Below are 26,740 nucleotides of genomic sequence, written 5' to 3' on the forward strand. Positions count from 1 at the left end.
GTTCTCCTGGACTGGAGCTAGCATGTGAGTTTGAAACTGTTTTATTGAATATGCCTTTGCCAAGTGTATGCTTGTTGGAGTTTGCTGTATTGGGACAGTTGTTGATGAGTAGTTAAATAATATATATAATTTTGTTAAGTATTTCAATAGAATTAAAGTTATGTCAATTTTTGTTTGTTTGTATTTAAGAATAAAGTGGGTTTTGCCTAAAGCCTAGTATTTTAACCAATCAAATCCCATCAGGAACACAATGCCTCACACTTACCTTTAAGTAAGATAAAAGCTAGGTCTAGGCAATCCCCTTGATATATTTTGAGTATGTTGGATCTGGCCCATAACAAGTTGGTTAGTTTTTGTCCAGTGGAAAATATCTTGAATAATGCGTTGCTAATTTTATGTTTTTTTAAAAACAAAACATTTATATGAATTATAGAATCCCTATAATGTGCAAACAAGCCATTTGTCCCAAGACCACAACAATCCTCCAAAAAGTATCCCACCCAGATCCATTCCCCTACACTATTACTCTACATTTCCTCTGATTAACACACCTAACCTGCACGTCCCTGAACCCTATGGGCAATTTAGCATGGCTAGTTAATCTATCTGCACATCATTGACATGTGGTAGGAAACTGGCGCACCCAGAGGAAACCCATGCAGACAGGGGGAAAATGTGTGAACTCCATGCAGACAGTCACCTGGGGCTGGAATCGAACCCAGATCCCTGGCACTGTGAGGCAGCAGTGTGAACTGCTGAACTACCATGCCACCCTTAAATGAGCTGTTACATTTCTTGTGGAAACTAGAAGAAACAGCTCTTTGTGCTGAAAGTTTCCTCTTGTAATTGTCTCACTTATTTAGCTCTTTCTGTCTGTTCACTTTTGTCTCTCTATGCTCTTTTCCTTCCATTTCCTTGGTTTGCAGGGTTTCCTCTCTCTTCAGTTCATCTGTCTGTTTTCCATTTTCACATATAATGTTTTGGTGCTGATTGCAGTGTTGACTCTGGGTGCATGGTGACAGATGAGAACTATGAAGTGAGATAAGAATGAAGGTTTGTTTTGTGTGGGAGACAATATACAAGGGCTAAGATGGTAAGAAGTGAAGGGCACTCAGGTTGGAAAATGAGGGGTGGGAAATATTTGAATTGGCAGATGGAAATGGGAAGCTGCCAAGCATGTTAGAGATATGACTAAGTGTTTACGTGTATGTTGTCCTGCTGATCTCCATTGTTAGGTGGGGAGAATTGTAGGCTACAGACTGTGTGTGTTTTCTGATCAGAAAGGAATGTAGTTGGAGGTGGTATGAAATAGTGTGGAGAAGGGTAATGTACTTAGTGTTTGATGTCGTAGGCAATTGAGACCAAGATCGAAAGAGCAAGAAGTATGCCTTTGTCATAGGTTACTGTTAGAGACACTTGACAAGTTGCTGGTGGAGAAAGAATAATAGGCCAATCTGGGTTTAGAGATCGTGTGATTTGTGTACCAACAGAGTTTTAAACTCCTTTTCGTTATAAAAAAAGAGCTTCTTTTCCTAATGTGGCTGGCAAACCTTAAGCAAATTTTTGATTTTATTCACTCATGCGACGTGGATGTCACTGGCTGGGCAGCACTTATTGCCTGTTCCTGCTTGGTCTTTAGAAAGTGGTGGAGAGCTGCCTTCTTGAACTGCTGCAGTCCGCATGCTGTGGGTTGACCCACAATGTTGTTATGGAGAAAATTCAAGGATTTTAACCCAGCAACAGTGAAAGAGCAGCTATATATTTCCAAGTCAGAATGATGAGTGGCTTGGAGAGCAACAGCAGGTGGTGGTTTTGCCAGGAATTTGCTACCATTGTCCTTCTAGATAGAAGTGGTTGTGGATTTGGAATGTGCTGTCTAAGGATCTTTGATGAACTTTTGCAGTGAATCTTGTGGATAGTACACACTGCTGTCACTGAGAATCATTGGTGAAGGGAACCAGTGCTTGTGGATGTAGTGCCAGTCAAGCGGGCTGCTTTGTCCTGGATGGTGTGAAACTTCATGAATAGTGTTGGGATTGTACCCATCTACGCAAGTGGGGAGTATTCCATCACCCTCTTTTCTTTGTGCCTTGTAAATATGGACAGGCTCTGGGGAGTCAGGAGGTGAGTTACGCTCTGCAGTAACTCTAGCGTTTGACCTGCTTTTGTACACAATTGTGTTTGTGGTGAGTCCAGTTGAGTTCATGGTCAATGGTAAACCCCATGATGTTGGTAGTGAGGGATTCAATGATGGTAACACCATTAAATATCATGAGACACTAGTTAATTTGTCTCTTATTGGAGATGATCATTGCCTGGTATTTGTGAGGTGTGAATGTTACTTACCAATTATCATCCCAAGCCTGGATATTTCCAGATCTTGTTGCATTTGAACATGGACTACTTCAGTGTCTGAGGAGTTGTGAATGGTGTTGAAAGTTGTGCAATCATTGGTGAACATCCCCACTTCTGACCTTATAATGGAAGGAAGGTCATTGATGAAGCAGCTGAAGATGGTTGGGTCTAGGACACTGCCCTGAGGAATGCCTACAGAGATGTCCTGGAGCTGAGATGACTGATCTCCACCACTCACAATGATCTTCCTATGTTCCTGGTATGACTCCAAGTGGAGAGTTTATCCCTGGTTCCCATTAATTGCAGTTTTGCTGTCAGTCTCTCCTTACTTCTCATCTCATAGAGATGTGGACATTGGATCAGGATGTGCAGATATTGTTCAGCTGTTGATTTCATAAATGTAACTTTATGTAATACTTTTTCTTTCTTGTAGGTCAATAGCAAAGCTATCTAGCCAATTCTCTGGTTGTGTGGAAATAAGTAATGATTGGAGTTCTGCCAGGCTGAAGGACTGGCCAAAGGAAATTTGAGGTGCTACAGCACCACTATTAATTGGAGGATGTAGTTAAGTTATAACAGGCAGCTCCAATTTAGCTTTTAATTATAAACCCAAGATTTTATAATAGAAAAAGCTAACAGCAAGAAAAAAAGACAACAGAACTTAATTTTAATGTTTTATAAATTGACATGAGTTTGTAATCTTCTTTAATCACATGAACATTTGGTAAAAATGTTGTGTATTGCTATCAGCTGATAATCCATTCATTTCAAACTTGCAATAGATGCTCATTAATTAGGATGCTTCTGTAGAATGTATTTTATAGAGTCATACAGCATCTAACTCGTCAATGCCGACCAGGTTTTCTGAACTGAACTGGTCTCATCTGCCTGTGCTCGGCCCATATCCCTCCAAACCTTTCCTATTCATAGAACTGTCTAGATGTCTTGTAAATGTTGTAATTGTATTTGCCTCTACTACTTCCGCTGTAAGTTCATAACACAGGTCCCTTTTAAATATTTCCCCCCTCACCTTAAACCTCTGCCCTCTAGTTTTGAATTCCTCCTACCCTTGTGTAAAGATTTTGGCTATTTACTGTATTTATGCCTCTTGTGATTTTATAAGTCTCGATAAGATTATCTGTCAACCTCCAACACTCCATTGAGAAAAGACTCAAATCCTCTAGTCTAGGTAGCATTGAGGTAAATCTTTTCTGCACCCTTTTCAGTTTAATAACATCGTTTCTAAAGCAAGGCGATCAGAATTGTATGTTGTACTCCAAAAGTGGCTTCACCCATGTCTTGTACAATCGCAATTCCTATACTCAATGTTCTGACTAATTATGGTAAATCTGCCTTCTTCACCACCCTGTTTACCTGTGACACCACTTTCTAGGGACTATGTACCTGCCTCTTTGGGTCTGCCTGTTTAATAACATTCCCGGGGCCCTATCATTATTTGTGTAATTCCTGCCCTGGTTTATCTTACCAAAACACCTCTCATTTATCTGAATTAAATTCTATCTGGGCACTCCTCGGTCCATTGGCACAGCTGATCAAGAACTCCTTGCACTCTGAGATAACCTCCTTTACTATCCACTCTACCACTAATATTAGTGTCTCCTACAAACTTACTATGAGTCAGGGATGTAAAGGCACAAAGAAAAATGTTTGGCTGCCTCTGCCAACTGTGTGGTGAGTCAATCAGTTGGATTGCAGGTAGGTGCTCAAGAAAAGTAGTGAGCTGGCTATTTTCTCTCCGACTGCATCCTGCCAGGAAAATAACAAACTATATACTGTTTTAAACATCCGTTACATATTTACTTGCAACTTTGCCATCTAAACCCAAGACCTCAACAGACCTGAGAAAGCTCATCTGACATGCTGTCTGATACCTACTAACCTCGTGAAATTATTACAAGAATCCAAACTTTACTTTGTTCAGCCCACTGAAATCTAGTTAACTCTTGGGCTAATTGAGATGTATTGCTTACTTGTTGATTTATTTCTTTCCTGAACTTGGGAGATTTTTTAATGTTGTTGCTTGATGACTTGATAAATCCTAGGTCAGAACACCCTCAATATATTAGTTTGGAAAACTTTGAAAAGTCATTTCCACAAATTTTAACTAATCTGTGGCCCCCTCACCTCCCTCCCCACCTCCCTCCCCAACACCAAATTCAGTCTGTTATGCAGACAATGAAGACAAACAATTTGCTCAATTCTTGTCTGTAGAAATACATTGGGAATCATTTTTCAAAGAGTTACTTAAACACCTTTTACAGTATAATGTTAGCAGTAATGTACAGTCCTGGAGTTTGATTTTTTTCTACAATTCATTTTTAGAATTAGTACACTGTTGGCAAGACCAACAATTATTACATATGCCTAGCTGCACTGTTCACCAACAACATTGGTCTTATTGCCACTTAATATCTGTGCTGATAGATGCTATTGGCATCAAAAAGGCAATATCATAGCTCCATAATCTTATGTACATATATTTTATATTAAAAATTATTGCCTTTGAAAGATTTAATTTGGGGGAATAATATAATGCAAAATCCAAATATGAACTATGAATGGCATTGACTTTGCTGCAGTTATTTCTTCTGAGTTCCATGATTAAATTACTTCTGTGTTTTTATTACCAGATATCCATCATTTTCTGTTTTCTATCCTTAAATTGTTTTGTAGCAAATGTGTGTTCATCTCCAAGCTACAGCTTATTTTTCAAAATCTACTTTGATATTGTCAAGTATATTGGAAAATTACAAAACTGCTGGAAGTGTCAATTTGCTGGAGGGTTTAATATTCCAATAACTCCATTATTGTAAATTTTCAGAAGACATAAAACCACTACGTATTATGATCGACATAGAATTTTTCACAAACGTTGGAGATACATATTATATGATTCCACCTAATGAGCAGCACGGTGGCTCAGCGGTTTGCACTACAGCCTCACAACATAAGGGACCTGGGTTTGTTTTCCCTCTGGGATGACTGTTTGTCTCTGTGGAATGTCCCTGTATTTCCAGCGTCTGTGTGAGTTTCAACCAGTTTTCTCTCATAGTCCAAAGGTGTGCAAGTAGGCGGATTAGTCATGGGAAGTGCAGTGTAACAGGGATAGGTTTGTGGGGTGGGCCTGGGTGGGATGCTGTTCAGAGGGTCGGTGTGCACTCAATGACCCAAATGGCCTGCTTCCACACTGTAGAGATTCTATGATACGATCTTTGATGTTATGGATGTTTTCACTTAGGGAGCATCATATTGATATTTCATTGTTTCAAGAATGATTTTCAACGTGCGTGTAAATGAAACTAGAAAATCTTAACTCTTATGTAAAGCGCAGAATTAAATGGTCTTTGCAGATTTGATTATTGATTGAAGTTGTTTATATTTTTTATCTATTTGCATATGATTGATACCATTGAAGTTGCTCAACTGTGATCACCATTATTGTGTTCCATTTTAGGAGGAAACATTATGTTCCAATGTTCCTGTGCTCAGAGTTTGGAAAGGAAAGGAATGTGAGGTTGTGGATAGTTTGCAAGTACAGAGGAATCAAGTTTATTTTCTGGAAGAGGAGCGTAATAAGTCTAGATTTGTAAGGGAACTGGATTATACCCGAGGATGCTCCTGTTTCTTCTATCCTAATAATTGAATTTGACAGTGATGATCAGAACCCAGCAGGACTGGATATGTTCTGGCTAGACTTAGCAATATTGTCTAAACCACTTATGTGCCATTGGAAATAAAAGAAACAAAAACAAAATCCTAAATATAAGCTTGGCAGTAGCTGTACAAAGAAAAACAGTCAAGATCTGTTTGCTGACCCTGGGTTATAATCTTAGATCAGTTTTATTGACATTTGTTCATGATTCTGATTTACCTGTTTACTTAGTCTCTAAACCCATCTTTTGTTTCTTTACTCACCCCTTTACGGTTTCCTTTCACCTGGGGTTCATGACTCCTTTAGTCATTCCATCCCTTCTGCCTTCCACCTTTTTAGGGACCTTCCCTTTAATTTCGCCTTCTCTCCATCATGAGGCATGTAGGAGAGCTTGAGAGCTGGGCCAGGTAAATAAAAAACATCTTCAGAATTCAGGGGACCAAATGTCAAAGGGAAAACCCCTTTGTTGAGGTTGTTGGGGCAATGGGTGCTACCTCGGATGGTCAAGACCCCTTCGATGGTCCATGACACCATCTCAATGATCTACATCTGTCAAAGGGAAAATGTTTAAAGCTATATTAAAGATGTTCTAAGAGGGGACTTGGTAACGTTCTTAGTAATGGCAGAGCCAAGACATTTAACAAATATATTGGAGTTCTTTAAAGATGTAATTTGTGCTGTATATAAAGGGAAACCAGTGGATACATTGCATTTAGATTTCCAGAAGACATTTGATAAAGGACCACATGAAAGATTATTGCAGAAATAAAAGCTCCTGGTGTAAGGAGGAAATGTATTTGATAGTAGATTTGCTCACTAATGGGAAGCAGTGAGTATGAACAGGTGGGTTTTTTCACAAGTAGTCTGTCACAGGAGTTGGCACTGGAGTCTCAAACTCTTTACAAGTTATGTAAGTGAATCATAGGTATGCTAGATAAATTTACTAATGACACAAAGGCCAGAAAATGAGTTGTGTCATGAACATAATGATTCTTCAAAGCAATATAGACTGTTCAAGTGAGTGGACAAAGCTCTGGAAAATGGAATTTAATGTGGAAAATATGAAATTTCCGTTTTGGCAGAACACAAAAGAATATATATTTAAATGGTGAGATGTTGCAGATCGCTGAGATGTAGAAAGATCTGGGTGTCCTAGAGCATGAATCACAGAAGGTTACTTTGCAGGTGCAGCAGTAGTCAGGAAAGCTATTAGAATGCCATGGCAGATTGTGAGGGGAATTGAAAACAAGAGTGGGGAGGCTGTGTTTCAGTAATACAGGGTGTTGGAGGATTGCACTTGTATGTAGTACGAGTGACCATACTCTCAAAGATGATAATGTATTGGAAGCCGGTTGGAGAAGAGAAACTAGACTAATATCTGGACTGAACTGATTGCCTTATAAGGACAGTTATACAAGTTAGGGCTGTATCATCTGGAGTTTAGAAGAGTCAGAGGTGACTTAATTGAAGCAAATGAATGTACTCTCGCCAGATTTGCAGACATTTCAAAAATAGGTGGAAAGACAGGTTGAGAGAGGGATACAAAGAGCTTATAGAAAGATATTGATAGATTAAGTGGCAAGAAAGTTGGTAAACAGAGTATAATGTGGGAAAGTGTGAAGTTGTTCAATTTGGAAGGGAAAACTAAAGAACAGAATATTATTTAAATGATGAAAAACTGCAGAAAGCTGCACCACAGAAGGACTTGAGTGCACTCTCACACACAGAAAATTGGCAAGCACATGCAGCAGTTACTGAGGAAGGCTAATGGAATGTTGGCCCTTATTTCAAGGGGATTGGAGTATGAGAGTAGAGAAGCCTGACTGCAACTGTGCAAGGTACTGGTGAGACCACATCTGGAGTACTGTGAGCACTTTTGATCTCTTTATTGATGGAAAGATATCATTTCATTGGTGGCTATTCAAATAAAGTTCACACAGATGATCCGTGCAAAGAGGGATTGCCTTATGAGCATAGATTAAACAAGTTGGGACTATACTCACTGGAGATTTGAAGATTTAGAGGTGGTCTCATTGAAATATTTTGGATTCTTAAGGGGCTTAACAGGGTAAATGCTGTGAAGACGTTTCCCCTCATGGGAGAATCTGGGATCAGAGGGCATAGTCTAAGAATAAAAGGGTGCAACTTAAGACTGAGATGAAAAAGAATTTCTTCTCTCAAAGTTGAGTGTCTTTGGAATTCCTTGTCACAAAGAGCTGTGGGGGAAATGTCCTTGGCTGACATTGATTCCCCTATTGATCAAGTATCTATGTGGATCAATACGGGGAAACGGCATATATGTGGACTTGAGGAATATTGGATCAGCTATGATCATATTGAATGGCAGAATAGGCTTGAGAGGCCAAATGGCCTACTCCTGTTCTTATTTCTTATGACTTTCTGGAAACATATAAGATACTGAGGGGACTTGACAGGGTGAATGTTGAAATTATGTTTCCTCTTGTGAGAGAACTAGAACTTAGTCAGAAATCATAGTTTAAAAATAAGGGAGTGTATGTTTAAAATAGAGTTTTTTTTTCTTTGAGATTTGAGGGTCTTGGAATTCCTTTTCTCAAATGGCAGTGGATGCAGAATCTTTAAATATTTTTAAGCAGAGATAGATTGTTGATTATTACCATGATAAAAGGTTACAGGAGTTACGAAGGAATGTAGGTTGGAGGTTAAAAATCAGGTCAATTTTTTTGAAAAATAATTAAATTTCCATGAGGTCATTCATTATTCTGACTATTTCTAACATTGTTTTTTTTCCTCCTATTTATTCATGCATGGAATCTGGACAATATTTATTTTCAGATTTACAAAACCTGAAGATTTTGCTTTTGCACATCATATCTGTATTTGCACTCCTTGGATGTGAAACTACAAAGGGGAATTCCTATGGTGTGAGAGTAAGGACTGCATTTTCACTACCAAAATGGGTACTCAAGTCTGGAAGTTTTGCACCTCAGCAACCTGCCATGATTTAGAGTTTTGTTTCTGAGAAGACAAGGGCTAAGACCGGCTAGTTAGAAAACACACATTGGTTCTGTGGGACTCAATTCCAGTTGTAATAAAAGCAATTAAGATCTCTACCTATTTTTCTTTACTAATCGCCAGCATATATTCACTCTCCAGAGTCACTCCATCCCAACTCATTGACAAATCACCCAGTATTCAGCATTGGCAGAATCTAGGAGCCATATAGAGATGAAATAAATTAAACTTCTACAAATCATGGAGAGCTCTCGCTCTAGACTTACTGGTGAAAAAGCTCACATTCATGAAACTCATGGAAAGCTTTTAATTCTTAAATGATGAATTTATTATAAAAACAAACAAATCTATTCGTACCCCCACATCAGTAATAGCTTAATCTTTTAGATTTATGAAGCTGTTATGTAAGTTGTTTTCAGGGATCATTGACAGTAACAGCCAGACTGGTTCACCAGTTCTGTGAGTAGGCTAGTTAAAAAATCTTCACATCATGTTAGTTAATCAGATCATATTCACCCTTCAGAATTTTTTTGAATTCATGACTCCCACATTGCAAGTTAAGGCTCTTGCAGTAATTAAAACAAGGTATCTTTGAATTATAGACTCCCAGAGACCACTTGGCCTATCAGTCTGTGCTGGCCAAAAAATGAGTCTCTCAGCCTGATCCCACATTGCAGCTTTTACTCCTTATTCCTATACTATGACACTTAAAAGTGGTATATCCAGGCATCTTTTTAAAGGAGTTAAGGATTTCTGCCTCGGCAACCATTTTAGATGGTGAATTTCCTCCAAATGAAAATTTTTCTGCTGATCGCCTCTAAATCTCCTATTAGTCACTTTAAATCTATGTCCCCCTAGTCATTGACCTCTTTGCTAAAGTAAATAGTCTATCTCCATCCATTCTGTCTAGTCCCCTAGCCATCTTGAACATCTCAACCAGATTTATTTGATTACTGAGTTCAGTGATCCTGCTGAGATGAGGGTTATTACATAAGTGAATAACACTGCATCCCCTTTAGCCTGTCAGCAAAATATAGATTACTCAGAGGTGGGCTCTGTGTCTGGCATTTTTATTGGTCTGCAGGATGACATCATGAAAGTTCAGCTGTAATAGTGTTACTGGGAACAAGGACATCAAAGATGAAGGAGAGTGAGTTAATAGATAACAACCACAATAATATCATGACAATGAATATTCAATGACTAGACAACTGGAGATTTTAAAGTATCAATGACAATGGCTTGGGGCTGAGCTTTATCCAGTAGTAATTGCAGAAGAAAATTTGACTCGAGGATAACGGGATGAAACTAATGAGGAATAGAAGGATTCATCAGAGATGGTGTTTCCTGTATTTGGACCTGTTGCAATAGTCACGTCTTGTGAGATGGGAAAGTCAAGGTGATGCTGAATATGGATTGGAGAACTTAAATGAAATGGTAGAAAATGGGATATCTGCAGAGTGAATTTAGAAGGAGAGAGCAAGATAAAGATGGATGTGGAGGGATTGGACAGTGCAAATACTAAGAGAGGAAGAGATTGAGAAACTCATGGGTAGATTTTGGGTTGGTACCAAATACATAATCACGTTTCAGAATTTGATTTTTCTTAAAAAAAATCAATCTCATAAAATATTAACAATGTCTAATTAGATTCTCAAGAGCAATTAAAATATATCCATAGCAACACAACATAAACAGTTAAGTATACAGTCTTGCCTTGTTAATCCTGAGCAAATTTAGAAACAGACAGATGGTCTGAGCTTGGATAGATCACCTTTATCATGTAACAAAAACTCAAGCTCAATTCTTGTTACAGCTCAGTAAATGATTGAAAGGAGGAGAAGAAATTAAATGGGGGAATTAATTGCATTACACCCATGGAAATGAGGTAATCTGGAGTAAAGGATAGAAGATGCATAGTAGGATAAGGAAACTGGATAGGACCACTGACCACCCTGTCTAAGAGGTGTCTGTACTCTTGCTCAACATAAAGTAGGTTTGCTGGCACCATCTTCTTTTAGGGATTCATAGAGCCTGCTTAGATTGGCTTAGAAGAGAAAAGTTCTAGTGTTAAACAGGAGAGAGTTTATTTCACGTTTGCAATGAAATGCAAGTTACACTGGTATCTTAGACAAGGACTGGAGTCTTCTCCAACCTGAACAACATGGACTGAAGTGAAAAAGTTTGGAAAGTCTTGATGTCAAGAAATTTAACTTTATCTAACCGGTCTTTTCCTGTTAATATCTTGAAGACTTCTATCAGATCAGCTCCTTAAACTTCCAAATTTTAGAGAAAACAGGCCTAATTTGTACAATCGCTCCTCACAACTAATCCCTAAAGACCAAGTACATATAAACATCTCCCACAAAAGCCAACAGATCCTTCCTGAGGTGTGGTATCCATTGTAGTGTTAAGGAAGTTGAGGGGAGTTTGGGGGGAATTTGGTGTCGTAGATTTGAGGTAACGACCTGAGATGCTGAAAATTAAAGGACTTTGAATTGCTTGTAAGTGGCTCAGCAACCACAAACCACGTCCCTCACCATCCGACGCCTGGAACACTTCAACCCTATCAATGTGGACTTCACCAGTTTCCTCATTTCCCCTCACCCCACCTTACCTCAGTTTCAATCTTCCAGCTCAGCACTGTCCTCATGACCTGTCCTACCTGCCAATCTTCCTTTCCATGTATCCACTCCACCCTCCCCTCTGACCTATCACCTCCATCCCCACCCCCATCCACCTATTGTACTCTTTGCTACCTTCCCCACCCTCCTCTCTGACCTATCACCTCCATCCCCAACCCCATCCACCTATTGTACTCTTTGCTACCTTCCCCACCCTCCTCTCTGACCTATCACCTCCATCCCCACCCCCATTCATCTATTGTACTCTTTGCTACCTTCTCCCCAGGCCCCCCCCCCCCCCCATTTATCTCTCCACCCTGGAGGCTTCCTGTCTCTATTCCTGATAAAGGGCTTTTGCCTGAAACATCGATTTTCCTGCTCCTCGGATGCTGCCTGACCTGCTCTGCTTTTCCAGCACCACTCTGATCTAAACCACAAACAAATGCCTCTTGCAGCACATAAGTGGCACAGCTGGCATTTCTGTGCACATTCCACCATCTACCATGTGTAAGTACCAGGCCCAACACAAGCCAGACAGTACTGGGTTCAAGCCCATTAGAATTGGGTGCAGTGATCATTCCTTGATTAAAATTATTGCTGCTAGCCACGAAAATACTTCATTTCTGTTCCAAGAGGCACATGCAGATTCTGATTGTTTGGTTTGGATTTGTTTTTAGTGTTAGTGAATAAAGTTGAATGTTTTGAATTGTTTGAAGTCATGATGGTGCTATTTTGAACAACAATGAGATTCTTGGCCAGAGTAGGGATTGGGGAAGAGAGCAGCCATTACTTCAAGGGTTGTAAGAGGGAAAGTGGCTAAGGACAGGTAATTTGGGTGGCCTAGTGCCTACACCATGATCAGTGGTGCGATATGTAGTTGTACGTGCGAGGTAGCCTCAGCTGTGCCACTTAAATGTTGTGTGAGGAATTCGTTTGTGGTTGCTGAGTCACTGGACTGCAAATGCTCGACTGGCTCCATAACTGGGGCTCAAAGATTAAGTAGACATCAGATGCCAGCATATGCTGGAGTGGCAAGTACTTTTAGCAGGTGAAGAGAAGAATCTGGTGAGCACTGGATGAGAGGGGAGCCACAGGTAGGTAGTTAATGATGCAAGTTTGACATGATCATAATGAGAAAACTCGCTATGTCTCATGGAGAGAAACTCTCCAAGAAACTCGACAAAAAAATGACAGCCAAAATATTGGAAGAACCTGCCCTTAGAAAATCACATTACAATTAGGTGACTCAGCATTGCTTTGTGGAAAAGAAATCATTTGATAAATTTATGAGCATTCTTTGAGAATATAAAAGGTGAATAAGGGGAAATCAATAGAAATAGATGATGACAGCTGATAGAAAAAAAATAGAAAATACCGAACAGGTCTCGGAAAAATATAAACTTGACAAATTTGGCAGAAATGATAGAATAGAAAAATATTCAAATAGAGATATGTAGCAGTATTTTGGAATGCAGATGAATCTAGGAATCACAAACAGCATGCATTAACAGCAAGTAATGAAGACTACAAATGAAATGTTGGCCTGTGTTGCAAGAAAAATAGCATTTTTAACTGGAAACTCTTGTTTCAAGCATACATAGTGTTAGAGAGATCTTGACTAGAGTACTGCATACAAGTTTGGCTCTGTACTCCAGGATAGAAAAACTGGAATTGGAGACAATATAAAGATGATTCACTAGGGTGTGCCATGAAGAAAGGTTGTGTGGGTATGGTCTGTACTCATTGGAGTTTAGAAGAAGAGGTGATTTTATTAAATGACTCTAGGGAGCTTGACAGGCTAGATCCTAGGATGGAATTTGTCCAGCCATGGAGGTGGCAAGAAGGGACAATTATTGAGTGAGTTGGTCCTGCTAAGATGCTCACCCCTTTCCACCAGCTCAACAGTTAAGTTCTGGGTTAGAAGTCCACAGGAACTTTCTAGACCCACTTCCAATTAAGGCCCATTAGGTGGCCAATTAATAGCCATGGAAGAGCCTCAACTTACTACCTCCCTCATTGCCTGCGGGGAAGGCAGATGAGAAAGGAAGTTAGTTGCCTCCCCAAGAAACCATGGAAACCTAGCTGCTGGTATGGGGGTGTCTCTAATTTCTCTGATTTTGTACAATCAAGAGCACAGCTGGCAGGTAACAGGGTAGCCTCTGAAAGTCATGTCACTGTTTCTGCCTCTGACTATCCAACTTCTCTCTCCTTGCAACCGCTCCCATATGACAAGGTGAAAATAATCAGTTAGCATCAGTATCATAATGAGGAAGATTGTCCAGGTATGTTCTGTGCACATAAATGCAGGACACATCCAAATGGCTAATTACCACCCCATCAGTTTACTCCCAATCGTTAGGAAAATGATGGAAGGTGCCATGAACAGTGCTATTAAATGGCACTTGCAAAGGAATAATCTGTGTATTCATGTTCAATTTGGGTTCTGCCAAGAGCAGTCTGCTTCTAACCTCATTGCAGTCTTGTTCCAAACATGGACAAAAGAGCTGAACTCCAGAAGAGAGGTGAAAGTGACTGCCCTTGACGTTATGGAAACATTTGACTAAGTTCAGCATCAAGGAGCCCCAGTAAAACTGAAGTCAGTGGGAATGATTCTCTGCTGGTTGAAGACAAAGTCAGCTCAAAGGAAGATGATTGTGGCTGTTGGAAGTCAATCTTCTCATTTCCAGGATATCACTGCAGGAGTACTTGCCCAACTATCTTCAACAACTACTTCAATGACTTTCTTTTCATCATTAGGTCAGAAGTGGAGATGTTTGCTGATGATTGAAAAATATATATCCATGCACCTCAGTGGGAGCTTATGCCACCCAGACGATGCACTGCAGTAATTCACCACGTCTCCTTTGATAACATCCTCCAAACTGTAATCTCTGCCATCTAGAAGTACTTGAGAACATTATCAGCAGCAAGTTCCACTCAAAGTCATATAGCCATCCTGACCTGGAATTATTTTGCCATTTCTTCATTGTTGCTCGGTCTTAATTCCTGAAATTCCCTACCTAACAGGACTGTGGGTATCTCCACACTGAAGGACTGCAGTAGTTCAAGAAGAAAGCTCACCACCACCTTATCTTGGGTAGTTAGGAATTGGTGATAAATGCTAGCAACATATCCAATCCATGAACAACAAAACCCTTATTTTCCAACTGCTGGATCCACTGAGGAAAAGGTTTTGATTGGTGTTCCGGGCTTCTGGGTTCTATACAGCAATGTAACGGCCTGAAATTGACTGAGAAACTTGTTTGTACTCTACCCATCAGCTCTTAGTGAACTGATTGACATGTGTCAGGTTGTGTTAACTCGGCCGTAGTGTGTTAGTCAGTACCTGATGCACCACCCCACCCAACTCTCAGACTTGGGGTGAAGTATTTGCATTTTTATTCCCTCGAGAATTTTTTTGGGAGAATCTAGAATCGGGGATGCAATTTAAAAATAAGGATGCTCCCATTTAAGACTAAAGCTAGAAGAAATTTCTTCTGAGGATCATTAGTCCTTAAAGTTCTTACACGAGAGAGCAATGGAGGCTGGGACTTTTGAAGACAATGCATCCAATCCTGAGATGGACAGATTTTTGTTCTTCTGTATAAGGGAGTGACAACTGTGGGGGTCAGGGAGAAAATGCATAGTCACATCACCACAGTCTTATTGAATGGCAGGAGTACTCAAGGGGCCAAATGGCCTACTTCACTTATTTCTTAATCTTGTTTTAAATATAGTCTTTAGTTTATCTAAATTACAGTTCTTTGCATCACCTATGTTGCAATATTTTAAGAATCTAAAATTTGCAAAGTGATGATAGAAGTTAGAATGTATACCTGTACATTCTGTATAATTGACCTTTGAATTTATTTAACTTTATTTTCAGGCCATGTTTAGCCTATGCATGGTGGAGAGTGTGGCTGAGGAGGTGAGCCTACATGGAGTGACCAGTCTGGGTCTGAAACAAGCTCTGGAGTTTGCATACACAGGCCAGGTACAGATTGATTTTAATCTTCCAAAGCAAACAGTTATTCAGTTGAATCCTTGTTGGGAATTAATTAAAAACTAATAAATACCAAGCCTGTAATAAGGAAACATATGTTTAGCTCAATTGTAACAGCGTTTCACAGGAAATTGTAACTCATGGCTGGGTTATGAGTATTTCTCCAAGCCAATTATGTTCAAATAATGTATCAAAACTCACATTGCAATCTGTGAGGTAATGAGCCAGAACAATTCCAGACTCTGGGTAATCACTAACTTTCCGCATCTGTAGTTTGCATTGATGGTTAAAACAAAAGTTCTTTTGATGCTGAAAAGCTTTTTTAAAAAAAGTGCTGCAAACACTCAGATCTGGCAGCATCTGTGGAGAGACGGAGTTAATGTCCAATATGGTGAGTGTATGTTCATGACAATATTGCATGGAATGGAACAATCTCTTCAGAATGCCAATATGGAGGTGGAGGGGAAGAGGTGTTTGTCGATGACATACCAAATGGCAAGGTTGCAATGGCAACAAAGGAACTGGGACAATGCATTTCTGATCGTACAATTTTCCACCTCTTCCTTTTTGCTAAACAAAGGATTTTCCCTCACTGAAGTTGAGATGGCCCTCAACCATATCCAACTCATTGTTCTGCACATCTGCTGTCTCCCTTCTCTCCAAAAAACAGTGACAGGTTTCCCTTTTTCCTCCCTCTCCATCCCACTGGCCTCTACATTGAGGATCATCCACAGCCATTTCTGCCATTTCCACAATGATGCCAACTCAAAATACCTGAAATCCTCTGCTTTTGGCATTCTAAAGGGTCTGCAACATCCTAGCCCACTGCTCAGTCACCCTCAACACTTCATTGTCTTCTCACTTTCTGTGCTATTAGAGAAGATATAGCACTTACCTTTTCACCTCCTGTCTCTTTTCTGTTCAAAGACCTAGCACTCCTTTCATGTGAGGGTGTGATTTACTTTTAATTTTTTCATTTTGGTATATTGAATACACTCAACATTGACATGTCCAATAATGTCCTTCATGGAAGGAAATCGGTCATCCTCATCTGGTTTAAATACCAAAATTGGGAGAGCGGTCTCTGAGTAGTCACACAACAGCCTGATGGAGTCATACTCATGGAATCATACTTTACCCTGTCACAGATATTGCCATCACCATCCCTGAATGTGTCCTGTCCCACTGACAGGACAGACCTGGCAGAAGTGGTGGCACAGTGGTGCACAGTCAGGAGGGAGTTGTCCTGGGTGACCTCAATATTGACTTCAGACTTCAACAAGTCTCATGCTATCAGTTTGAATATGGGAAAGGAAACCTCCTGCTGAATACCACAACCATCCTCCCTCAGTCAATGATGAATTAGTCCAAATTGAGCCACACTTGGAAGAAGCACGGAGTGTGTCAAGGGCATAAAATGTACTCTGGGTGGAGGATTTCAACCAGGAGTAGCTCAGAGGCAGCACTACTGATGGGGCTGGTTGGGTCCTAAAGGTTATAGCTGCTAGACTGAGTCTGCATCAGGTGGTGAGGGAACCAAGAAGAGGAATAAAACATTCTTGACCTTGTTCTCAATCTGGCTGCTGCAGATGCATCTGTTCATGACCGAATCAGTAAGAGTGACCACTGCAACCTCCCACTCTGCCATCATCATTAAGCCAGGAGAACAGCCCTGGTTCAATGGAGGACATGCCAGGAGTAGCACCAACGTACGTAAAAGAGGTGTAAACTTGGGGAAGCTAACAAAGAACAAAGATTGCAAATAGTAATACAGCACAGGAACAGGCCCTCCAAGCCTGTGCCGACATATTTTGCCCTTCCATACTAAACTGTCTCCACTTACAGGATCTGTATCCCTCCATTACCTTCCTATTCATGTATTCATTCAGGTGCTTCTTGAATACTCCTTCTCTTCCACAATCTCTTCTGAAAGAATGTTCCAGACAATCACCATCCTTTGTGTGAAAAATGTACCCCACACCTTTCTTAACAATACTGCCATTCCTAACCTGCATTTCCAACCTGTGTTCCCTAGTAATTGACTCCTCCACACTGGGAAAAGGCTTAATACTTTCCGCTCTATCCATGCAAGGTGCAATCTTATAAACCTTTGTCAGGTCACCCCTCAACCTCCTGCATTCCAGTGAAAACAAACCCAGTCTAGCCAAACTTTCTTCATAGCTAAAATTCCCCAAACCAGGCGACATCCTAGTAAACCTTCTCTCTATCCTCTTCAAAGCATCCACATCTTTCGGTAGTATGGTGATCAGAACTGTACACAATATACCAAGTGTGGCCTAACCAAAAAGCTATAAATCTGCAGCATAATTTGCCTATCCTTATACTCAATGCCCCTTCTAATGAAGGCAAGCCTACATAGCCCTGTTTAACCACCCTTAACTACCTGTGCTGCCATTTCAGTGATTTGTGGATGTGAACACCCAGATCCCTTTGCATTTTAATGCGAAGGGTTCTGCCATTCACTGAGTAATTTCCGCCTGTACATGACCTTCCAAAGTGCATCACCTTATATTTGAATAGATTAAACTCTATCTGCTATTCTTTTGCCCATGTCTTCAAATGATCCAGTTCCAACGAACCCTGCTGTATCCTCTATCTGCAAAGCCACCAATCTGTATCTTCCGCAAACTTACTACTTGGACCAGCCATGTTTTCCTCCAAATGATTTATATTGATCATGAACAGCAGAGGTCCCAGCACAAGTCACAACTCTCCATTCTGAAAAGCATCCTTCCACCGCTACCCTCTGTCTCCTATGACTAAGCTAGTTCTGTATCCATCTAGCCAGATCACCCCTGATACTATGTGACTTTACCTTTTGTACCATTCTGCCATGAGGAATCTTGTCAAAGGCTTTACTGAAGTCCATGTAGTCAACAATAACCTCTTTTGCCTCAATCATCTTCGTCACCTCCTCAAAAAACTCGATCAAGTCAGTGAGGCATAACTTCTTGCGCACAAAATCATGCTGTCTATTGCTAATAACTCCATTTGCTTCAAAATATGTATAGATTTTGTCTCGGAGAATCTCTTCCAATAATTTCTTGACCACTGATGTGAGGCTCACAGGCCTGTAGTTTCCTGGATTATGCCTGTTATCCTTCTTAAACAATAGGACAACATTGGCTATTCTCCAGTACTCTGGGACCCCATCTGTGGCCAAACAAAACACAGAGATGTCTGTCAATGCTCCAGCAATTTGTTCTGTTGTCTCCCTCAATATTCTGGGATAGGTGGGACCTCTGCAAACAGGATGGTCTACACCTGAACCAGAGGGGTACAAGTATCCTTGGGGGGGAAATTGGCTAATGCTCTTTGGGAGGGTTTAAACTAATTCAGCAGGGGGATGGAAACCTAAATTGTAGTTCCAGTGTCCAGGAGGATGAGATCAGTGAGGTCAGAAATGAGGTTTCAAGGTCGCAAGAGTTCTCCGGCAAGCAGGAAGGTGGTTTGAAGTGTGTTTACTTCAATGCCAGGAGCATCTGGAAAAAGGCAGATGAACGTGCAGCATGTGTTGGTATCTGGAACTTAGATGTTGTGGCCATTTCGGAGACTTGGGTAGAGCAGGGACAGGAATGATCGTTGCAGGTTCCAGGATTTCGATGTTTCAGTCAGAACAGAGAAGATGGTAAAAGAAGGGGAGATGGGGCATTGTTTGTCAAGGACAGCATTATGTTGGTGGAAAGGACGTTTGAGGACTTGTCTACTGAGGTAGCATGGGCTGAGGTTAGAAACAGGAAAGGAGACGTCACACTGTTGGGAGTTTTCTACAAGCCTCTGAATAGTTCCAGAGATGTAGAGGAAAGGGTAGCAAAGATGATTCTGGATAGGAGCTGGAGTAACAGGGTAGTTGCTATGGGGTCTTTAACTTTCCAAAAATTGACTAGAAATACTTTAGTTCGAGTACTTTAGATGGATCACTTTTTGTCCAATGTGTGCAGGAGGGCTTTCTGACACAGTATGTAGACAAGTTAACAAGGGGCAAGGCCACATTGGATTTGGTACTGGGTAATAAACCTGGCCAGGTGTTAGATTTGGAGGTAGGTGAGCACTTTGGTGATAGTGACCACTATTCGGTTATGTTTAGCGATGGAAATGGGGTAAGAGTTATTGCTGGGGGAAGGCAATTATGATGTGATTAGGCAAGATTTAGAATGCATAGGAAGGGGAAGGAAATTGCAAGGGATGGGCACAATTGAAATGTGGAGCTTGTTCAAGGAACAGCTACTGTGTGTCCTTGATGAGTATATACCTGTCAGGCAGGGAGGAAGTGGTCAAGTGAGGGAGCCGTAGTTTACTAAAGAAGTTGAATTTCTTGTCAAGAGGAAGAAGAAGGCTTATTTAGGATGAGACGTGAAGGCTCAGTTAGGGCACTTGAGAGTTACAAGTTAGCCAGGATAGATCGAAAGAGAGAACTAAGAAGAGCCCGGAGGGTACATGAGAAGTTGTTGGCAGGTAGGATCAAGGAAAGCCCTAAAGCTTTCTATAGCTATATCAGGAATAAAAGAATGACTAGAGAAAGATTATCAAGGATAGTAGTGGGAAGTTGTGCTTCGAGTCTGAGGAGGTAGGGGAAGAGTTAAATGAATATTTTTCATCAGTATTCACACTGGAAAAAGACAATGTTGTCGAGGAGAATACGGAGATACAGGCTACTAGACTAGATGGGATTCAGATTGATAAGGAGGAGGTGTTAGCAATTCTGGAAAGTGTGAAAATAGATAAGTCCACTGGGCCGGATAGGATTTATCCTCGGATTCTCTGGGAAGCCAGGGAGGAGATTGTAGAGCCTTTGGCTTTGATCTTTATGTTGCCATTGCCTACAGGAATAATGCCAGAAGACTGGAGGATAGAAAATGTTGTCCCCTTGTTCAAGAAGGGGAGTAGAGACAACTCTGGTAATTATAGACCAGTGAGCCTTTCTTCAGTTGTGGGAAAAGTGTTGGAAAGGGTTATAAGAGATTGGATTTATAATCATCTAGAGAGGAATAAGTTGATTAGAGATAGACAACACAGTTTTATGAAGGGGAAATTGTGGCTCATAAGCCTTATTAAGTTCTTTGAGATGGTGACCAAACAGGTGGATGAGGGTAAAACGGTTGATGTATTGTATATGGATTTCAGTGAGGCGTTTGATTAGTGGGCGGCACGGTGGCACAGTGGTTAGCACTGCTGCCTCACAGCGCCAGAGACCCGGGTTCAATTGACTGACTGTGTGGAGTTTGCACTTTCTCCCCGTGTCTGCGTGGGTTTCCTCCGGGTATTCCGGTTTCCTCCCACAGTCCAAAGATGTGCAGGTCAGGTGATTTGGCCATGCTAAATTGCCCGTAGTGTTAGGTAAGGGGTAAATGTAGGGATATGGGTGGGTTGCGCTTCGGCGGGTCGGTGTGGACTTGTTGGGCCGAAGGGCCTCTTTCCACACTGTAATGTAATCAATCTAATCTAAACATAAGGTCCCTATGGTAAGCACAAACTACGGAGGCATGGGATTGAGGGTGATTTTGCAGTTTGGATCCGAAATTGGCTAGCTGAAAGAAGACAGAGGGTGGTGGTTGATGGGAAATGTTCATCCTGGAGTTCAGTTACAAGTGGTGTACAACAAGAATCTGTTTTGGAGCCACTGCTGTTTGTCCTCATCTAGGTCATTTATAAAAATGACATCGAAGGACGGGTTAGTAAATTTGCAGATGACACTAAGGTTGGTGGCATTGTGGACAGTGCTGAAGGATGTTACAGGTTACAGAGGGGCAAAGATAAGCTGCAGAGCTGAGCCGAGAGGTGGCAAATGGAGTTTAATGTGGAAAGGTGTGAGGGGATTCACTTTGGAAGGAGCAACAGGAATAAAGAGTACTCAGCTAATGGTAAGATTCTTGGCAGTGTGGATGAGCAGAGAGATCTCAGTGGCCATGTACATAGATCCCTGAAAGTGGTCACCCAGGTTGATAGGGTTGTTAAGAAGGCATTCTTAACACAGTGTGTTAGCTTTTATTGGCAGAGGGTTTGAATTTCGGAGCCACGGGTCATGCTGCAGCTGTACAAACCTCTGGAGCAGCCGCACTTGGAGTATTGCGTTCAGTTCTGGTCACCACATTATAGGAAGGATGTGGAAGCTTTGGAAATGGTGCAGAGGAGATTTACTAGGATGTTGCCTGATATGGAGGGAAGGTCTAATGAGGAAATGCTCAGGGACTTGCGGCTGTTTTCATTAGAGAGAAGAAGGTTGAGAGGTGACTTAATTGAGACATGTAAGATAATCAGAGGGTTAGATAGCGTGGACAGTGAGGGCCTTTTTCCTCGGATGGTGATGGCTACCACAAGGGGACATAGCTTTAAATTGAGGGGTGATAGACATGGGACAAATGTCAGAGGTAGTAGGGGTGTGGAATGCACTGTCTGCAACAGTAGTAGAATTGATAACTTTAAGGGCATTTAAATTGTCATTGGATAAATATATGAATGAAGATTGTATAGTGTAGGTTAGATGGGCTTCAGATTGGTTCCACAGGTTTGCGCAACATCGAAGGTTGAAGGGCCTGAACTGCACTGTTATGTTCTTTGTTGTGTGTTCCAGATCCCATCAGGACTCAGGGACTTAGCTACCTTAATACTTTCATGTACACAACTCCTCTTCTGTTTTAAATAACAACTTGGCTTGTAAATTTGACACTCCCTTTCCTGAGATTATCCTCCACCAATTCCTTCTCTTTGGTGAATATTGACATAAAGTATTAATTTAGGACCTCACGTATCTCTTTTGGCTCCACACATGGACTGGGTACCCTTTTGCTTTTTATATGTGTATAAAAAGCCTTGGGTTTCTCCTTAATCCTGTTTGCTAATGACTTTTCATGATCCGTCTTCACTCTTCTATTCTTTGTTTAAGTTTTTCCTAGTTTCCTTATATACTTCAATGGGTTCATCAGTTCCCATCCTCCTTGACCTTATGTCTTCTTTTTTTTCCCTTTTAACCAAAGTCATTACATCCCTAGTCATCCATGGTGCATGTAACTTGCCATACCTATCCTTCCTTCTCGCAGGAACGTGCCACTCCTGAATTCTTATCAACTGCCATTTGAAATACTCGCACATATCTGATGTGGATTCACCCTTAAGCAGCTTCCTCCAATCAAAATTGTCTAGTTTCTGCTTAATATTGTTGTAGTTCACCTTCCCCCAATTTAACATCTTCACCCAAGGACTGGTGTTATCCCTATGTATGAGTATCTTAAAACTCACGCTATTATGGTCACTACTCTTGAAATGCTCCTCCACTGAAATCTCACTCATCTGGTCGGGCTCATTCCTCAAAACCAGGTCCAGTATAACCCCTTCCCTGGTCGGACTGTTTGCATACTGTGTCAACAAATGAATGGTCCTTACAAATTCTGCCCTAACTAAGCTCCTAGCATGAGTCCCGGTCAATAAAGGGAAAGTTAAAATCACCTACCATAACAACCTTGCTGGTTTTACATCTTTCCAAAATCTATCAACATATTGTCTCCTCTATCCCCTACTGACTGTTGGGAGACGGGTAGTGTACCACCAGTATTGTGATTTCACATTTACTATTCCTGAGTTATGTCCATATTGCCTCTGTGCGTTTGTCCTTTGATGTATCCTCCCTCAGTACAGCTGAGAGATTCTCCTTTACAAGTAATGTAACTCCTCCACTCCTTTTACATCCTTTTCATTCACACCTGAAACATCTAAATCCTGGGACATTCAGCTGCCAGTCCCTCTTTCAGAGAAGACTCTGTAATTGCAATAAATGCCATAGTTCCAAGTACTAACCAAAGCTCTAAGTTCATCTGCCTTGGGTATTATACTTCTCGTATTGAAACACACGCATTTCAGACCATATTCCCTACTCTTTTCAGCAGTATTTCCCTGTCTGTTCTTAGACATGTTTGCCTTGGTTTCTATCTCTCCTTCAAATTTCTATATTTATTGCCCTACTCCTCTGGTTCCCATTCCCTACCATACTTGTTTAAACCCTCCCCAACCACTCTACCAAATACCACCCCTTGTAACCTGGCCAGTTTATGTAGGTCCCACCTCCCCCAGAACTGGTCCCAATGCCCACGAATCTGAAACCCTCTCTGTCACACCATCTTTTCAGTCATTTTTTACTGACTAACTCATTGCATTGGTATTAATCCCGAGATGACTACCTTTGAAGTCCTACATTTCAACTTTCTTCCTAGCTCTCAATATTCTGCTTTTAGGACTACTTGATGCTTATGCCGCTTGACATGCAAGTGATGGGCAGAGTTAAGTGATCCCACAACTAACGGATCAGATTTAAGCTCTGCAGTCCTGCCATATTCAGTCATGAATGCTGGTGGACAATTAAACAACTCACTGGTGGAGGAAGCTCCACTGTATACCCCCATCTTCAATGATGGAAGAGGCCAGCACATCAGTGTAAAAGGTAAATCTGAAGCATTTGCAGCAATCCTCAGCTAGATGTGCTGAGTGGATGATCCAGCCTGGCCTCCCCCGGTGGTCCCCTACATCACAGGTACCAGCCTTCAGCTAACTTGATTTAGTCTATGCAATGTGAAGGAATGGTTGGAGCCACTAGATGGTACAAAAGCTGCAAGCCCGGACAATAGCTCAGCAATGTATTGGAGAATTGTGCTCCAGAACTTGCTACTCTCTGTACAGTTAGAACATTGGTATCTGCCTGACAATGTGGAAAATTGGCCACATATGTCATGTACGTAAAAAGCCAGACAAATCCAACCTGGCCAATTACCGCTGTGCTCAAAGGTCAGAAAAGTGTTGGAAGGTATCATCGACAGTGCTGTAAAGCAGCACTTGCTCAGTAATAACCTGCTCATGGCTGCCAGGGCCACTCAGCTGACCTCCTTATCACCTTAGTTCAAACGTGAACAAAAGAACTCCATTCCAGTATTGAGGTGGCAGTGGCAGTCCTTGGCATCAAGGTTGCATTCAACTGAGTGTGGCATCAAGGCACCATACAAACCATTGAATCAAATGGGTATCAGATGGCAAACTCTGCTAGTTGGAAGATGGCTGGTGGTCAGTTATCTCAACTCTACGACATCTCTGTAGGTGTTCCTCAGGGCAGAGTCCTAGGTTCAACCATTTTCAACTACATCAATTACCTTCCCTCCATCATAATGTCATAACTGGGGATGTTCACTGATGATTACACAATGTTCTGCTTCATTTGCAATGTCTCAGATACTGAAGAGTCCATTTCCAAACATGACAAATTCTGGACAATATCCAGGTTTGGGCTGACAAGTGGCAAGTGACCTGCATTTTTCATAATTCCAAACCCCAGTAACAGACAACCTAACCTCCACCCCTTGACATTCAATGTGTTACCATCATTGAACCTCCCCACTATCAATATCCTTATTGTTTACATTGACCAGAAACTCAACTGGACTTGCCACATAAACATCGTGGCTACAAGAGCAGGTCGGAGGCTAGAGTTATGAAGACCAAACCCCCCTCAAAATGTATTACGATAACATAGAGGAGAAAGTGAGGTCTGCAGATGCTGGAGATCAAAGTTGAAACTTTATTGCTGGAACAGCACAGCAGGTCAGGCAGCATCCAGGGAACAGGAGATTCGACGTTTCGGGCACAGGCCCTTCTTCAGGAATGAGCAGAGAGTGTTCAGCAGGAGTGTTCAGCAGGAGAAATAAAGTTTCAACTACGATAACATAGACCCTAACTTTTCTACAGGCAAGTGTAAGGCATTCTGGATGCAATTTGATTAGTCAAACTACCAGGCTTGAAGCAAAATACTTCATTTTTAAACAATGAAGTTAAAATGCAGAAAATCAAAATAAAAATTCTTAACTGTAACTCTATTGAAATAATTAAGATATTATGTGTTAAGTACTGATTAGCTTTGCAAGATAGTAATATCCCGTGATTACACATGTGGTAAAGTCAAGTTCAGTGAAATAGATTGTCTCACATGCAATTCTCCAGTCCGGGAGGAAAGGACATCAAGAGAAGACTCTGGCAGAGAGAAAGAACTTGAGCATTTTGCTGTGGCACGAACAGATGTGTAGCAGCTTCCAAATCTCAACAGCCTCTGAAAGTTAAACTAAAATCCTAGTTCTGTGGGAGCTTGACCCTTTCCAATCAAACTGATTCTATTGCTCCAACTTTTAAAAATAAAATCCAAGGTGTCACAAGCTGTTTACTTTATTGACTTGGAATAGACTGCACAATACCTCTGTCTCAACCTCTCTTCATTAAAAAAAAATTCAAGGCACCTCTTTAAGCCATAGTGTCATCACACTAGGATAACTGTGGCAGGTAACTCACCTTTTGACTCCCAAACCTGTCCATTATCTACAAGGGCCAAATCAGGAATGTGATGGAATTCCCCCACCAAGGGCATCACAGTCAACCCACAGCATGTGGCCTGCAGCAGTTGAAGAAGACAGCTCATTGTTACCTTCTCAAGGATGGGCCAGCCGGTGATGCCCTCATCCCATGAGTAATTAACGAACATGTGGCTTTCACACAGAACATGCCTACTCAATGCACAAGCGTGATGGCAGGCTTCTGGACTCTTGTCATTTTAGGTCATCACTTTGATCTCAAGGTCACAGGTTTGCCCTCAGCCTGCTGCAGTTCTCTTTCAGCTCAATAGAAGTTCTTTCTTCGTTTATGCACTTTACAATCTTCTGGACCCTAAGTCAAGCTCAACAGTCTCAGATCATGAGCTCCATCTCCTTTATTGATTTTTTTTTTACCATGTTCCAATCTTAAACATTTATCATGTTTTTGCTTTTGGACAGAGCTGTACATTGAGGTCATTGATTCTTAATCTGGATCATGCTTTAGGCTCAACTTTACCCAAAGCAGCTACATGTTATTTTAGGAGAATCTTCTGGAGATGTTCTCCATGAGCTTTAAATGAGTTATCACATACAATTCTCTGTTACTTACCTCATTGTGCATCCATAATGCTCCATGGCACAGTGCTCACTATCATGTGTTCACTAGTGATTGAAGTACTTAGCGCACCTGGGACCTTCTGGGACTTTTGATATCAAATCTGAAACCCAACTG

The 26,740-nt window shown here is 41.2% G+C and overlaps 1 protein-coding gene across 3 annotated transcripts in view; it reads left to right on the forward strand.

Annotated features, from left to right (window-relative positions):
* Positions 1 to 26,740, forward strand: part of klhl32 (kelch-like family member 32) — a 312,283-nt gene that overhangs the window by 78,211 nt on the left and 207,332 nt on the right. For all 3 annotated transcript variants that reach the window (XM_043685379.2, XM_043685376.2, XM_087981512.1), the window contains exon 5: positions 15,533 to 15,640. In XM_043685379.2, the coding sequence (XP_043541314.1) occupies positions 15,533 to 15,640 (108 nt within the window). The remainder of the gene's footprint in view (positions 1 to 15,532; positions 15,641 to 26,740) is intronic.

This window comes from Chiloscyllium plagiosum, unplaced genomic scaffold, assembly GCF_037043375.1.
Source record: "Chiloscyllium plagiosum isolate Xiang-an unplaced genomic scaffold, Cpla_swu_hap1 HiC_scaffold_3, whole genome shotgun sequence".
Taxonomy (NCBI): Eukaryota; Metazoa; Chordata; class Chondrichthyes; order Orectolobiformes; family Hemiscylliidae; genus Chiloscyllium; species Chiloscyllium plagiosum.